Source organism: Hippopotamus amphibius, chromosome 2, assembly GCF_030028045.1.
Source record: "Hippopotamus amphibius kiboko isolate mHipAmp2 chromosome 2, mHipAmp2.hap2, whole genome shotgun sequence".
Classification (NCBI taxonomy): domain Eukaryota; kingdom Metazoa; phylum Chordata; class Mammalia; order Artiodactyla; family Hippopotamidae; genus Hippopotamus; species Hippopotamus amphibius.
In genome coordinates, this window is record NC_080187.1 from 152,805,418 (window position 1) to 152,820,605 (window position 15,188).

General features: G+C 54.9%; 2 protein-coding genes across 6 annotated transcripts in view; one reads left to right on the forward strand and one right to left on the reverse strand.

Annotated features, from left to right (window-relative positions):
• Positions 1 to 502: 502 nt before the first annotated feature.
• Positions 503 to 14,296, reverse strand: LOC130844549 (uncharacterized). Its single transcript, XM_057720737.1, has 3 exons — positions 13,995 to 14,296; positions 3,866 to 4,057; positions 503 to 1,055 (listed from the first exon to the last, which is right to left on the reverse strand). Exons 1-3 carry the CDS (start codon positions 14,294 to 14,296, stop codon positions 728 to 730), a joined length of 822 nt encoding a protein of 273 aa, XP_057576720.1. The 3' UTR covers positions 503 to 727.
• PCSK6 (proprotein convertase subtilisin/kexin type 6) overlaps positions 14,268 to 15,188 on the forward strand; it is a 181,310-nt gene continuing 180,389 nt past the window's right edge. For 2 of the 5 annotated variants that reach the window (XM_057720349.1, XM_057720350.1), the window contains exon 1: positions 14,270 to 14,591. In XM_057720349.1, the coding sequence (XP_057576332.1) occupies positions 14,295 to 14,591 (297 nt within the window). In that variant the 5' untranslated portion in view covers positions 14,270 to 14,294. Of the gene's footprint in view, positions 14,592 to 15,188 lie in introns of all 5 variants that reach the window. The other 3 variants (XM_057720346.1, XM_057720347.1, XM_057720351.1) reach the window with 3 other exon arrangements.

Below are 15,188 nucleotides of genomic sequence, written 5' to 3' on the forward strand. Positions count from 1 at the left end.
TCTTCCCGCTGCGGAGCCCGCTGGGGCCAGGATGGGAGGGGGATGGGCAGGCAAAGGGGTGCTTCCTGGGTCACCCAAACCCTGCCTGATACACCAGCTTGCAAAACCTCCCTGGCGTGAGCTGTTTCTGTGCCACCACTTTTCCCGTGGTGCTGTTGCCCGAGGCCCCGAGGGTTATTACGATGGTCTCAGATGTTCCATTTAGTCTTGATCTCCCTCCCTATATCTTTGTTTTTATTTATTTTTTGTGTTATTTTAATCTGTCTAGATGTCTGATGTGCTATATCTGAGCTCAGCAAGACACTTTTAATGGTTTGCGTTGTGTTGATTCCTGGCCCCATCAGAAAGTGTTCTGAATTTTTAAACCAAAACCTTCACCTGGCACTTCTTCTTAAAGTATTAGTGATACCCTGCCCTCCTCAGTTCCAGCTGAAGCACTTGGTCCCCACCTGGAGTTGCCAGGTTTAGCAAAGAAAAATACAGGACAGCCAGGTAAGTTGGAATTTCAGATAAATAACAAATCATTTTATTAGTATAAGTATATCCCAACTATTGTGTGGGATACACATAAAAAAAATTTTCCTGTTGTTTATCAGCATCTAGTATTTGTCTGGCAACCCTGCCAACTAATCCTTCAGCCATTCTGTGGAAGCACTTAACCCCAGGCTCATACACACTAGACATGTATGGTCACATTTATCGCCTAGCCATCACCCATATTGTTTGTTCACAGTGTGCACGTCTCTGTCTGGATGCAGACAGTGGGCTTCAGGGGAAGGGGCTGATTGCACAGCTCGCCTTTGGATGCTGGTGGTGAGTCCACTGGAAGGGAAGATGTGGGGTGCCCATTAGCTCTGCCAGAGGCCGGTGGGTGGGGTTTGAGGCTGTTGACACTGCGTTCTGGATTTGGCGAACTGGCCCTGGGAGTCGCTCCACGCTCCGCTTCCTGGAGGGTGAAGGAGGCCCCTCCTCGCTGTCTCCAGCAGGTGCTGCCCCAGCTCTTCTTGAACCCTTTCTCGCTCAGGAGGCTCATCGCTGCACAGGCAGCACAGCACCTGTGGGAACAGCAGTCCCTGTCGGTCTACCCTTCAGCCCAGCTGCTTCATTTATCTGGCCAAGGAAAGCCTGGCTCAGGAGGGAAGGGAGTTTCCCTCAAAGCAGGGTTTCGACGAGGCCTTCTGAGCTCAAATCCTGCTCCTTTCCCAATGAACTCTCCTCCCTTCCTCCCTCCCTCCTTCCCTCCTTCCCTCCTTCCTTCCTTCTCTACCTCCCTCCTTTCTCTCTCTCTCTTTTTTGCCTCTTTGAAGACGGTAAACATTTGTTATTCTTTTATGTCAAAAAAGGGTATGTGTCCCAAAGATGTGACTAGAGATCATGCGGGGGTTTGAGTGGATGAGTGGGGCTGCTCCCTAGACATGCAGCTCCTGCCACTCCTGCAGTCCACTGGCCGTCAAGGGGAGCACAGTGACTGTCTGACAGGAGGATTTATTTCTGCCAGGGAGAGAATGGCTCATAATTTACAGCCCGCTGAGCCAGCTTCCACCACGTCATTAGAGCCTTCTTTTTGTAGACAGTAATAAATTGTCTTATCACCAGTGCTGACATAACATGCTTTTTCTAAGTGCACCACAGTTTTTAAGAGAATATTCATACTTGATGCCAGAGCTCACGGGCACCTGAATGCTGCCCCGGAGAGAAGACTTTTCTGTTTTAAGAAAAGAAGGTATAATTCAATTCCCAAATGCCACTGGCAGGGGTAGGCCTGCCTTCTAAACAGACATTGGGGGCAGAAAGATGTTTCTAGACCCTGGATAGACAGAGTGTCTTGTCCTTCAGTAGAGAGGCATCAAAAAGATGAAAGCAAGACACTTTTAATAGTTTGTGTTGCCTTGATTCCTGGCCCCATCAGAAAGTGTTCTGAATTTTTAAACCAAAACCTTCACCTGGCACGTCTTTCGTAAAGTGATTAGCGATACCCTCCCCTCCCCAGTTCCAGCTGAAGCATTTGGTCCCCATGTAAGGGTGCCAGATTTAGCAAATAAAAATACAGGCCAGCCAAGTAAGTTGGAATTTCAGATAAATAATTAGTATAAGTATATTCCAACTATTGTGTGGGATATATTTATACTGAAAAAATTTTTCATTGTTTATCTGAAATTCAAATTTAACTGGGCATCTTGCATTTATCTACAAGCCTGCCAGCTAGTCCCACAACTGCTCTATGGAAACATGAACCCCAGGCTGGTGGACGGTGCTGGTCCTCAGATGTGGCCACGCCGCTGCCTCTGGAGGAAGGCTGTGGGGTGTGGGTGCATCCTTGGGCTTTCCATTCCAAAGGACCAGTTTTGCCACCACCCAGGGGACTCACTTTCTTTAGTTCTTCTGACAGGGAGGTGACACAGGCAGAGGGTGGAGGCAGCTCTGGGGCTGGTGGCCCCCCTAGGGGGTCCCCAGCTTGGAAACTCTGGCCTCGGTCCTGGCCTCACTGGGCTAGCTGGTCCAGACACTGCTCCTCCCTCCTCGGTCTCCTCTAGGGGGTGACGGTGTAGCCTGGAGGGCAGTTCTGGAGGGACCCTGCGTGCCCAGGAGCACAGCCCTTGGGGGGGAGGGAGATGCCACAGATGGTCACTGACAGGCAGTGACTTTTCCATGCCTGTCACCCATTTCTGCTGACCCTTGTGTCTTGCCCGTCATCCAGGGATCTCGCTCACTGTCTGTGGGACGGGACAGACACCTCTGGGCGTGACTCGACTTCCTCCTCTGCCTTTGTCTTGTGCCTTCACGACCACCCCCTCCACCACGACTAGAACATTCACTGGCTCACTCAGGGGTGTCCGAGGCCTTACGCAAGGCCATTCCTCCCTGTGAGTCTCGACTCTTTTATCTGTAAAACAGGAGGAATGATAACCCCTGTACTGGCCGGTTTTAGAAACAAATGAGACACAGATGTATGCAAAAGCCGGGCAGAGGTCTCAGTAGGACATGAGCGTGTTTCTCTTCCTTGGCCCCGCTTCCTCCTTCCTGCCTTGCCTGGCTCCCTCCTGGTGGCCCCGGGGCTGTGCACTGCATGCTCCTTCTGGGTCTGGGGTGTGGAGCATCTGTCTCCATGGAGCAGTGCCGTGGGGCTGGCTGGCCTTGGGCACGTGTGCGCTCACACAGCTGCACACAAACTTCTGCAGCATCTGTATTTACAGGTAGCAATCAGATGTCTCCCAGCCTCTGGCCTCATAATCACAGCTCTTATGTGATACTGTCTAAGCGCAGGTCACAAGTCAAACCACGTTATCTACATAGACTCATTTGAGGTAAACACAAATGTTACACCCATGTTATTCTCGGTTGGGAAAACCCAGGCCCAGAGAGCTTAACTGACTTGCCTGAGGTCACACAGCTAGGAATGGCAGAGCTGGAATGAGAACCCAGATGGTCAGTTCAAGAATCTCTGCTCTAACCACAGTGCTCTGCTGCCTCTCCTGCTCCTGTCCAGGCCGCTGCTCCGTCCGGACCCTCCCCTGCCTGTTCCAGGGAACAGGACCTGAGCTCACTTCCTGCTCTGCTGTCTTGTGGTACTGCTTGTGCCCCAAGTCCTCTATGAACTTTCACCTGAGAGGCACAGCATCTTGGCTGTGAGTGAGAAGGTTCCCAAGGGTGGGGACTGAGTGAACGAGGGTGACCACCTATGATCCGCTACATGCTTGGCGGGAGCACATTGCTCCATGTTGCTGGTTTGTAATGAAACATCAGCTTACAGGATTAGTGGAGAAGGTGCTCAGGAGAAAGGAAAAGAATAAGGGAATTGGTCTTGATGCAGACCAAAAGAGCTAGACACAAAATCGTATGGGCCACAGAAATATTGTTTGGTTACCAAATTTTCCACCTTTTGGAAATGACCATATGGAACGGCAGGAGTAGGTAGCTTTGCTGGAGGGACTGGACATGGCAGCCGGTGGCCCCGCACAGGACAGAGGAGTTCCTGGGTCTCACTCCCTGAGGGGAAAGAGTGCTGGGCTTGCTGGGGCCGCAGATCATGCCGCTATGTTCTTTGCTGCTGGTGCGTCTGGGTGGAGAGAAAACATAGCAGGAATGATTTTGGCTGGGTTGGAGATTTGGGAGAGTTTAGACTATAAATAGAGAGTATATAAAAAGCCTCTAGTGGATTTTTGGAAGCCCTAAATCCACCACGTAGATCCAAGCAAGATAATAGAAACCATTTAGGTTTTAGTAACATCTAAATGTAACTCGGCACGGCGCCCCCCCCCCCCGCCCCCCACGCTTCTGCTGTCACCACAACCCCCATCAGTGTCTGCCAAACTAGAGAGCTTTGCTGCCAGCCTGCTGCCAGCACGGTCATAGTCCTACACAAACGACCTTGCCAGCTCTCCAAGGAGGGACCGTTTTAAGTCTTATCTACGGCGAAGGAAACTGAGGCCTAGGAGGCAAGGCTTCCTGTCCAAAGCGACACAGCCGGCAAGTGCTGGGCTGGATTCCACCCTCTGCCCAGAGCCCACACCCCTGCCCGCTGCCCACCCTGCCTGAGGCCAGGCTCCGGGGCCCGCACTAGGGCAATCCTGCAGGAAGCAATGCTCGAGTCAGCAGAAAATCAAAGCGGTGTGTGGAAAGGAACGTGAGTGCCTTTGCATTTTGCTTCCGGGGGCCTGTGGTCACCAGGCTTCTCTCATCTCTAGGCCCCCTGTTTCACGTGATTCACTGACTCATCGTAAAGCCCCTCTGCACTCCCCTAGTCCCTGCTTGGCAAGCCTGATGCCCGCCCCGGTCATAGGGCTGCTGGGTGTCGACGAGACCCAGCTCTACTGCCCTTGGCCCTGGATCTGCTGCTGCTCCTGGGCATCTAAGTCAGGTCTTCTGGTCTTGACTTTTTTAGCAAAATTATTGTCACCTGATACTAAGGGGATAGCTAACCTGGACAGATTGACATTTAGGATGACAGCTATCACATGTATAGGAAAAGCCCAGGGCTCCAGTGGGTTGTTTTTAAACCTGTAGGATTCCCTTCACAGTCCTGCCTGCCCACGTCAGACTAGCTCATCCTCCCAAGGTTCTGGAAGACACTGCTGTAGGAACCCCCAGAAGGAGGTTCTAGCTTGTTTGTACAGGGGAAGGGCACGAGGTCTGAGGCTTCTTTCTACCAGGGAGGAAAGGGGGGCCCAGGAAGCCCTGAGAGATGGAAAGCAGCTTCTGAGACTCAGCCCCCAGTCGGCACCAAGCTGCGTGTGAGAGTCCAGTACTAGAATATAAGGCAACACAGCCAGGTGAGCATTTCTGCCTGGGGACAAGATGGAGAGGGCTGGGGCATGGGAGGAGTACTTTCGGTGAAGGAAGGCTTCAAGGAGGAGGTGCCCTGCAGCAGGAGCTGGCCAGGAGGAATCTGCATGTGGGGGTGGGGAGGGGAGAAAGGCACGCCCAGGGAGGAGGCGTCGAAAGTCAAGCAGCCTGGGCCTGAAGAGCTGGTCCATCTGGGAAGATGGTTGTCCTATGATGGGGCAGGAAGAGCAAGAAAGACAGTGCCAGCTTGCTAAGGCCATGAAGGCTGTGCCTCATGGAGTATGGTCTCTACCCTGTTGGCTGCCAACATTCACGATGGCCTAAGTAGGCTCCTAAGAGTGCATGGGAACCAAGCCTCAGGTCTGGGGGTTGAGGGGCAGTGAGCTGGAGCAGAGAGCCACGTCAGAAGTTATCCTGACAGCCTGCCTGTGCACGGTGAGGCCTCTGCTGGGACAGGATCCCAGGGGGTGGGGAGGGGGGGGATGGGGAGCCAGGCAGGAGCCAGGGGAGGGAACCTTTGAGGCCAGGGCCTGGGTGGGGCAGAGGTGAGCACACTGGTGTTTAAGAGGCCAGAGACAGTGAGGGTGTGGAGTAAAGAGCTAAAGGTGTGGGAGCCAAGGTGTGTCCTTCTGAAGATGGGAAAGGCCGTAGATACAGGCTTGAGAGCCACGCAGCTCGGCTGGTCAGAACAGGGGAGCATCTCTCCTCAGCTTTCCACTCCTCTTTGCATCAACTCCAAATTCTTGTCAGCGCTGATGACGCTGCCCCAGCCTAGCCTCCTGTCCCCTCTCAGGGTACCCTCCTTTCACTATCAGTGCCCCTTGCCCCTCTGCCTCTCCTCCAGTTCTCTCACTGCACCACCTTCCTCCTGCCTCAGGGCCTTTGCATATGCCGGACTGACTGCCCTGCGCTGTGCTTGGAGCCGGGCGACACTCGGGGGGGTGGGGGTGCTAATGCCGGGTTGTCCCTCCTTCACCCATCTCAGCTCCTCCATCGCCCATGTCACCAGTTCTCTCCACTGTAAACACTTGGTGTAGTTTCTGTTTTCTTACTTAGACCTGACTGATGTCCACTCATCTGGGTATTTCCTGTTTATTTCTTTGAGCTCAGCTTAAAAATCACTTCCTCCGGGAAGCTCAAACCATCCAGTTCAATGCTCTTCCAATATCTGACCAACGGGTTGTGTGTGGTGGGAGTGGAGGGTGGGGGTGGGTCATAAGGAACTTCTGGGCTGCAGGGACTTTGATTTTGCTCTGCATTAGCCTGGAAGCCAGGGGAGGACTCGGAGCCGGGGAGTGGCCTATGTGACTCTGTTTCATGTGATCCCCTGTGTTGAGGGATGATTCAAGGGGCAAGGGCAGAATAGGGAGGGCATTTAGGAGACTGCTGAGATACACCAGAGGACACATGAGGGTGGCCCGGCCCAGGGTGGTGGCAGTGGGAATGGTGAGAAGTACTCAGGCTCTGGATGGATTTCCAAGGTAGAAATGGCCAGATTCCCTGAGAGCCTAGCCTCGGGGAGGGGTTGAGAGGGCTGCAGGCTTTGGGGCTGCCCTTTACCACGGTGGGAAGTCTGGGGATGGGGTGGGAGGCTGGGAAGAGCAGGAGCTCAGTTTGTGTGATGAGCCTTAGATGCAGAGGGGAGATGTCCTCAGTGTCTGGAGCTCAAGTGTGAGGTTCAAGCTGGCGAACCATCAGCCTGTATGGCACCATAGTGATGAGAATGGCTGATATTATGGGCGGGTGGGCAGGGAAGTGGGAAGAAACCAAGAACTGGGGCTTGCAGCCCTTAATGGTAAAAAGGACCTGGCAATGGAGACTAAGAAACAGCCTCTGTGGTGGGGGACCAGCAGGGTGGGGAGGGGTGTCTTGGAGGCTACGCGGGAAAGGCTTCAGGGAGGAGTGGTCATGTGCTGCAGGAAGGGCTCCGAGGACCAGGGCTGAGAACTGGCTCCTGGATTCAGCAACTCGGTGCAGTGGTGACAGCCAGCAGGATGTGGGGGTGATCTGATTGAAGTGGGTTTAAGAGACAGCAGGAGAGAAATCGAGACAGTGGGTGGAGACAACTTTTTGAGAGTTTTGTTTTGCTATAAAGGGAGAAAGAGAAATGAGAGGTTAGCTGGAGAGTTAGTTGTTATTGCTGTTTTAAAGATGATGGAGTCATGACAGCTTGTTTGTGCACAGCGAGAACTCCGCAGCTGGTGCAGTGACACCGTTGAAGAACCACGAGGTGGGGCGCCCGGGACAGGAGTGGAGTCCTCAGGAGTGGAGTCCTCAGCAGGAGTGGGGACCCCCTTGGCCAGCAGGGTGGGGACACAGAGTGTGCGGGCATGGTGGGAGAGGACGGTCTCCCCTGAGAATGTGGTGAAGAAGAATGAGGGGCCTCAGGAGAGTGAGGGTGGGGGCGGGGTGGGAGGTGGAGAAAGCGTGGGGATTCTCTGGACTGCAGAGTTGTGAATGGCGAGTGTCAGGGAGTCGGGTGGCTGGTTTTCCCTCTGAGGTTGGCTGCGGGTGCAGGTGCCAAGTCCATGGAGAGCCAGGTACAAAGTGACCCTCAGGTGAAGAGCCAGGTGACCTTCTCCAAGGCCTCAGTGGTGAAGGCCAGGGGAGGGAGGTGGGGTGAGGGCACCTTTGTAGGGTGGGGGGCGCTGGGTAAAGTGCAGATGAAGGGAAGGATCTGGGAAAGGATAAGATGAGTGTGCAGTAATTGCTGGAGCAGGAGCCCATGGGGTGGGGGTGGGGTAGGGTTCCCTGCGGACTTGGGGCAACCAGGGAGGGGCAACTTGGAGGGGGTGGGAGCGCAGAGGAGTGACTGTGTTGCTGCCTCTGGCCCCAGCAGCCAGTTCCTCCACTGCACCCAGCCGGGTTCCCGAGACAGTGGTTGTCTAGAAAGGACTCGATTTCAAGCTCTTCTCTGCAGATTGTGCCTGTAGCCCCCACTGCCACCCCTTCCTCGGCCTCGCTCTGTTTGCCAGACTAGGTGAGGGTGGGGAGCGCAAGTTCCTAACTTACTCTCACTTGGAAAGAGTGCTCAGGCAACCAAGCCAGAACTCATCCTGGCATCAGAGGAATGGTGTCTTCACCCAGGAATAAGATGCAGATCCTGCTGCCCATATGCTGGGCTTGGGTAAAATGCAGTGCGATCCTGGGGGTCTGCTTGGCATGGGGGTAGGGGTGGGGGCCCCTCTTTCCCTTCCCCTCCCTTCCAGCCTTCCTTTCAATAAATATGCATTTGCAGTCTGAATCTATATGAAGGTGATGAAATAGAAAGGGTGGGGAGGAGATGGTAGGCCCAGCAGCCTTCCTGGACCTGCGTCTTGCTAGCAGATCTCTGATTTTGCTCAGTCTGGGGCAGGGATGTTTACCCAAGAGGAAAACCAAGATTGATGCAAACCAACGTGGGCAACGCCACTTACTCAGTCAATGATTACCTGGGAGGGGGAGGGTTTGTGATCCAGTTTGGGTCAGTGGGGCCTGAGGTGAAATGGACTGGACATTAGGTATGTCCCCTTAGGGAGATGAGACAGTCAGGAGAGGGAAGGTCACTGCTGCCCTTCCTTTCTTGGAGGCTTATCTTGAGATGCTCCAGTGTGGGGCAGTTATCGCTGTCTGTGAGAAGGCCAGGCAAAGGGCAGGAAGGCTATCTTAAGCCCTGATATCACTGAGCTGCTGAGTTAACAACCCTGGATCTACCTCTCACCAAATTCCTGTTCATGGAATAGTGAGCCATCCTTTTTGTCCATGTGCCTTTTAGTTGGATATTCTAGTACTTATAACCAAAGGCGTCCTAACTGCTTCAGCAAGGAGAAAGTAAACCACTGTGGTTTTCTCTCACACGGGGTGCTGAGCCTCCTGGGAGTGAAGGCAAGAAGGGAAACCAGAGAAACAGCAAAGCTTTCATCCTTAGTTGGGAAGAGTTTCTGAGGGAGTTTCAGCTTTTTTTTGCTTCTGAATTCGTTGTTTGACACTAAATTTCCATGTGGGAGTTTATGAGAGGAACACTGAGATACCTAATTGCTAGATTCAGGATAATTGTTTTGCAGGAGAAGCAGTTTTCACAAGAGTCTTTCTTAAGACAACGAGGATCTAGATATAAAGGCAGAGTCTAACCAGAGAGGCAAAGAGTGGGTGGGAGTGGGGCGGGCTGCTCTACACCACCTGCAGATGGTCAGACACCCCCCGCCCCCAGAAAGGAGTGCAGTCCAATATGAATCGGAGCCCACACTGAGGAGATGATGAGATAAACAGGCAATAACTACAGAGTGGAAGGTGGAGCAAGAAGACAGGGAAGGGGAAGACCCCTGATCTGCCACAGACAGAGGGATTTGGGGTAAAAAGACTTGGAGTCAGCTGTGGGGACTGCTGGTTTGTAGAAGCCCTGGGGCTAGGTGAAGCTTTCTCTGGGACTGGGGTTGCGGCGGGGTGAGGATGGGGGAGGTACGTGGAGGGGTGGAAGGAGGCAGAGGTCTGCTCTTTTCCCTCATCTCACTCGCTATGTGTGGCATCTGTGTCAGCACCTCCTGTTGCCCAGGCCGGGGACATGTGTGTTATCCAGGTTTGGTGGTGGGGTTGTCAGCTCTACAGAATGCCTCTGTGTGTCCCATCGGGCATCACACCTCTGCATGTTGTGTAGTCTAAAGCATCCAGGTGTTCTCCTGACAGAAAGGTAGAGTTTGAAAATTCACACTAACCAGGCAATGGAAGAGCCTTTGCTTTGCCAAAGGAGTTACAACAGATTTTCATTGAAAACACTGCACTCTCTGTACCTCTGCTGTAGGATTTTTGGGTTTTTTTTGTTTTTTGTTTGGCTGCATTGGGTCTTCGCTGCTGCACACAGGCTTTCTCTAGTTGCAGCAAGCGGGGGCTACTCCTCATTGTGGTGTGCAGGCTTCTCATTGCAGTGGCTTTTCTTGTTGTGGAGCACGGGCTCTAGGCATGTGGGTTTCAGTAGTTGCAGCATGCAGGCTCAGTAGTTGTGGCTCTCAGGCTCTAGAGCACAGGCTCAGTGGTTGTGGTGCATGGGCTTAGTTGCTCCATGGCATGTGGAATCTTCCAGGGCCAGGGATCGAACCCATGTCCCCTGTATTGGCAGGCAGATTCTTAACCACTGGTGCCACCAGGGAAGTCCTAGGATGTTAATAGATGCTACAAGAAAAAAAGGTCAAATACATTTGAGAGAGATAAACAGGTATCTTTACTGCAATATGTCTTGGAGGCATTAATGCCATATTCATCGAATCTAAAAGACGCTGTTGAGTGGAAGATGCATCAGGATTTGACATATTACTGAGAAAGGAAAAGTGTCCAAGTTGGGAAGTGTCATGGGGACCCTTCCATGAAGCTGTGCCAGTGAAAGGCTGCACTACTGGTGTAGGAGAAGACGGGAAATAAACCCACTGCCAGAGAGGGACAGCAAGGAGTCCTCTGGCCTCTGCCCTGGCTATGGTGGAGGCAGGGAGAAACCCTTGCCACTGATCATTTGAACCATAAGCGGGTTCTCAGCTGGGGTGGGGGTGGGGGGGTCACAGCACCCACGTGGTCCCCAAGGGGTCTCAGGAGCTGTGCCCCAGATCACTGTTGGCAGGAGGAAACACAAAGCCTCTTGAGAAGAAGCCAATTTTGGTTCAGGCCAGTGGTGATCACAAAATACCAACTGTGAGATTTTCCCCAATTTCAGCAATAAGATGTGAAAAAATGTGCAACTAGGCCTGGCAGAAGGACAGGACATTTACATACCCATGAACGCTAGAGAGGGACAGAGTGTGCAGCCTCACCCATCCTACCCCACTGGAGGCTCCTGGTGCCCAGCAGCAGCAGTGGTCACCGTTGTCACCATTTGTTCAGTGTGTACTCGGTGCCAGGCTGGGCAAGGGGCTTGGCCCACATCAGCCTTGACCAGCCCCACAGCTCCCCTGCATGGGGACGGCATCATGACTGCCATTTCCAGCAGAGGATACTAGAATGACTTCACCTGGGGTTACACACAGGTAGTGGTGAAGCTCTGCTGAGTGCAGGCTCTTCTCCCACATCCTGAAGGTGGTGTCCATTAGACATTCTTTGAGCATATTTCCAAAAATGCAGTTTTTCAGTCAAGTGTCTGTTGACTGAATGAAGGTAATTTCTGGATCAGATTTTGTTTCAGCACACCCCAAGTGGCTATGTGAAGTCTTCTGCTATCCAGTGGTCTAGGCTGTACTGGGCACCCCTTGGCCCCAGCTGTGTAATCCCGCACTCACTGTAAAGGGATCAACTGTGGGCATGAGAACATGTAATTCAGTAACATCTTCCCAGTGAGCCGCCTCCTCTTGTCACATCTTTGTATTAGCATTTTCTAAAACTTCTGAAGGGACTTCCCTGGAGTCCAGTGGTTGAGACTCTGTGCTTCCAGTGCAGGGGTATGGGTTCGATCCCGGGTCGGAGAACTAAGATCCCACACGCCGTACAGTGTGGCCAAAAAATAATTTTAAAATAATAATAAAAGTAAAAAAAAAAAAAAAAAACTGGAAAATTTCCTGGCTTCAGTCACCTTTCTGGTCCATGTCCTGTCCATCCCCAGGCCTGCTGACCTCAGTCTAGGGAAGCAGCAGGCCCCACCTCCCCATCCCTACAGAGCTGTGCAGCCCTCAAGGGCCATCTGGAGAGCTGGAGCCAGAGTGAGTGGTAAATCCCCTCCCTGCAGGAAGACCAGCCAAGTCTTATTCCAGATTCTGTCACAATGCAAAGGGCTGGTCCTTCTGTGATTGAGCTGTCCTGTCACCTTGTAAATCAATAGGAAACCCACAGGAGGTGCTTTGATTTAAGATGTTCATTTTTGGAAGCTGGTCTCCCGACAACATTGAAGCCAAGATACTGTCTGGGCACGTCCACAATAAATGGAAAGTTTAGCCCAAAATGAGCAGGTCTGTTAATAAAATAAATTCTGATCCCTCCAAATAAAAATTCAGATGCATTTTAGTCTCTTTTCAGTTCAGTGGGCTGAATCCCTTAATCTACTATATTATTATGGAAAAACCCTTATCTCTGTCTGTCAAAATCACCGCTGTTGTGGGGGTGTTCTCTTGGGAGACATGTGCCGCTTCATAATAACTTAGATTATGTGCAGTGTAGCTTTAGCTTAAAGAGGATCACATACTTGAAGGAGTACAACACAGGGTCCAGGACAGGGTTGAAGGATGGTCTCAGGGCCATCAGGGCCCAGAAAAGTGACAGGTGTATTGCTTGTAAGTGACAAAGGGAGACCTTTAATCCAGTGTCCCTTCTCTTGTGGGCAGCCAAGGGGGCATCGGGAAGAGTCAGGCTGCAGGTTCTGGGTGCTGTTTTGCCCCACTGGGGTGATGCAATCTCCCTCAGGGCAGCCCGGCCTCCATTAGGGCCTCTGTCTCTCATGTGGGCAGGACTAGGCTGTTTTCTGCAGGAGGGGAACTCAGGGCCTGCATTCAGCATTGTGGGGCAGGCCCAGGGAGCTGAGCCCACTTGGCCAGGAGAGGGAAAGGAGGACAAACTGCATTTAGTGCAGAAAAGGTAAGAACGTATGGGAAATCAATCCCCAGATCCCAAGAGGCGGCCCCTGGCAGGAGCACTTATGAACAAGGATTCGGCTGGTCCCTGTTGGGCCTCCCATTCTCCCACCTCCACTGGGGTGACTCACGTCAGCAGAAAGGATGAATCATGTGGGTTACGAAACCGGAGGGCTCCGGAGAGGGAGGCTGGAAAGGACCTGGGGAAGCCATCACATGGGTCCTGCTATATCCCCACCCACTTCTACCCCTCATCATCTACCTTCTACCTGCCAAGCTACAGACTCACACAGTGAGCTCTCTATAGCAGCCCAAAGGCAAGGGACTGCTCCTGGAGACAGACCATCAGGTTGGCTATTCCTTCCCACCTCAAGGCCTTCTTGGCCTAGTTTTTGTTTCCCCGCTGGCTGGTATTAATCAGGGGAGAGGCTTGCTTTCCACATGTGGGCAGTTGGGACCAACACCCCTTAGGAGGAATGGGAGAAGAGACCCTCGCCAGTCACCTGTTCCAGGTGTGAACATTTCCATAGCTCTCCAGGTGCACCAAATAAGTCTCTACTGGATTCTAGGCTGCTCCAGGCAGCAGGGGCCAGGATGGTCCCACTTACTTTCCCACTGACTGGTCCCAGGTCAGCGGGAGCTTTTAAAAGTCTATACAACTAGTGATCACCTACGATGCAGCAGGCCCTGGGCTCATACAAACGAACATGTATCAACAGCTGATTGCATGGCCAGCACTCCTGTCATGCTCTAAACAGCCACATTGGGTAGATAACTGTTGTCACCCGCATTCACAGGTGGAGCCTTGTGCTCAGAAAGGACAGCAACTTGCCGAAGATCACACAACTCAGAAGTGGACAGCTCGGGATCCACCAGCACTGTCTACCCCCAGGTGGGCTGTAACCTGGGGGCTGCTCCCCGGGGTTCCTCCTGAAGCCTGCTAATCTGCCAAACGTCTTTGCCTCCTCTCACCGTGCCCCTTACATCAGGCCTAGTTCTGAACGGGCCCCAACCCGTCTTTCCTTGTGGCTTCTTCCCCCGTGAACCCAGGACCCAGGGCGAGATGCTGTCTCACGCGGGGACGCGCAAGGCCTCGCGCACATAAGGTCAAACACCATCAGGCGAATGAGGCGCACGCTGCCCCCAGGAGCGGGGCGCCGGCCCGCAGCCCGCCAGGCTGGGAACAGGACTCACCTGAGACGCCCCGAGCCCTCCCGGCCACCAGGGAACGCATGTCCCGAGCGCCCCCGAAGTCTGCGCGAAGTTCCAGGGGGGCGCTTCGCCTGGGGCGCGCGAAGGCCGGGTGCCGGCCGGCGAGCGCGGGCCAGGGCGCCGCCGGGCCGCGCGGGCGGGAACGCGCGGCGGCCGCCGCCTCCTCCCTCGCTCCCGCCCGCAGCGGCGGCGGCGCTTCCCCGGCGCGGAGCGGCTTTAAAAGGCGGCACCCCACCCCCCGGCGCACTCGCCGCTCGGGCGCCGCGCGAGCCTGCCGCTGCCATGCCTCCGCGCGCGCCGCCCGCGCCCGGGCCACGGCCGCCGCCCCGGGCCCCCGCCGCAGCCGGGGACGCGGACACCGACACGGACACGGACACGGCGGGCGCCGCCGGGCCCGGACTCCGGCCGCTTGCTCCGCGCCCCTGGCGCTGGCTGCTGCTGCTCGCGCTCCCGGCCGCCTGCTCCGCGCCACCGCCGCCGCGCCCCGTCTACACCAACCACTGGGCGGTGCAAGTGCTGGGCGGCCCGGCCGCGGCGGACCGCGTGGCCGCAGCGCACGGCTACCTCAACTTGGGCCAGGTGAGTGCGGCCGGCCCCGCGCGCCCAAAACTTTCCGGCCGCCGGCGGGCGCGGCGCGAGGGGGCGCCCTGCGGGGAGTCGTCTGGGAGCGCGACGCGCGGGGCCCTCGGCGGGGACGCCCGGGTAGGCCCGGCGCTACGGGGGCAGCACCCCGGGCGCGGACACCTGCCCCGCCGCGCGGGAGGGGAGTCCGTGGCGGACGCCGTCCTACGTGTTCCCCGAGCTCGTCCCGTCGCCGGCCCCGGCCCCTCTGCGCGGAGCCCTCCGACCTCGACGAGGGGCGCGGGGCTCCGAACCCTGTGTGGGCGCCGGGGGTGGGGTGGGGCGCCGGGGGTGGTGTACGCTCCCTCTGTGTCCGCGACTCCGGGAGGGAGGGCGGCCGGTGCCTGCGCTCGGGAGCCGAGGTCGGGGAGGCTTTCCGGGTGGCGCGGGACCCGGCAGCCGCGCCGAGGGTCAGAGCGGGGGATCCTGCATTTGCAACTCCTACAGGCCTCCGGCGGCGACGGCGGGGGTGGGAGGCGTTGGCTTTGTTTCTGGGCCTCCGAGCGGGGTTCTGATGGTAGTTCTCTGCATACCAGCTGTGTGACCTTAGGCAAG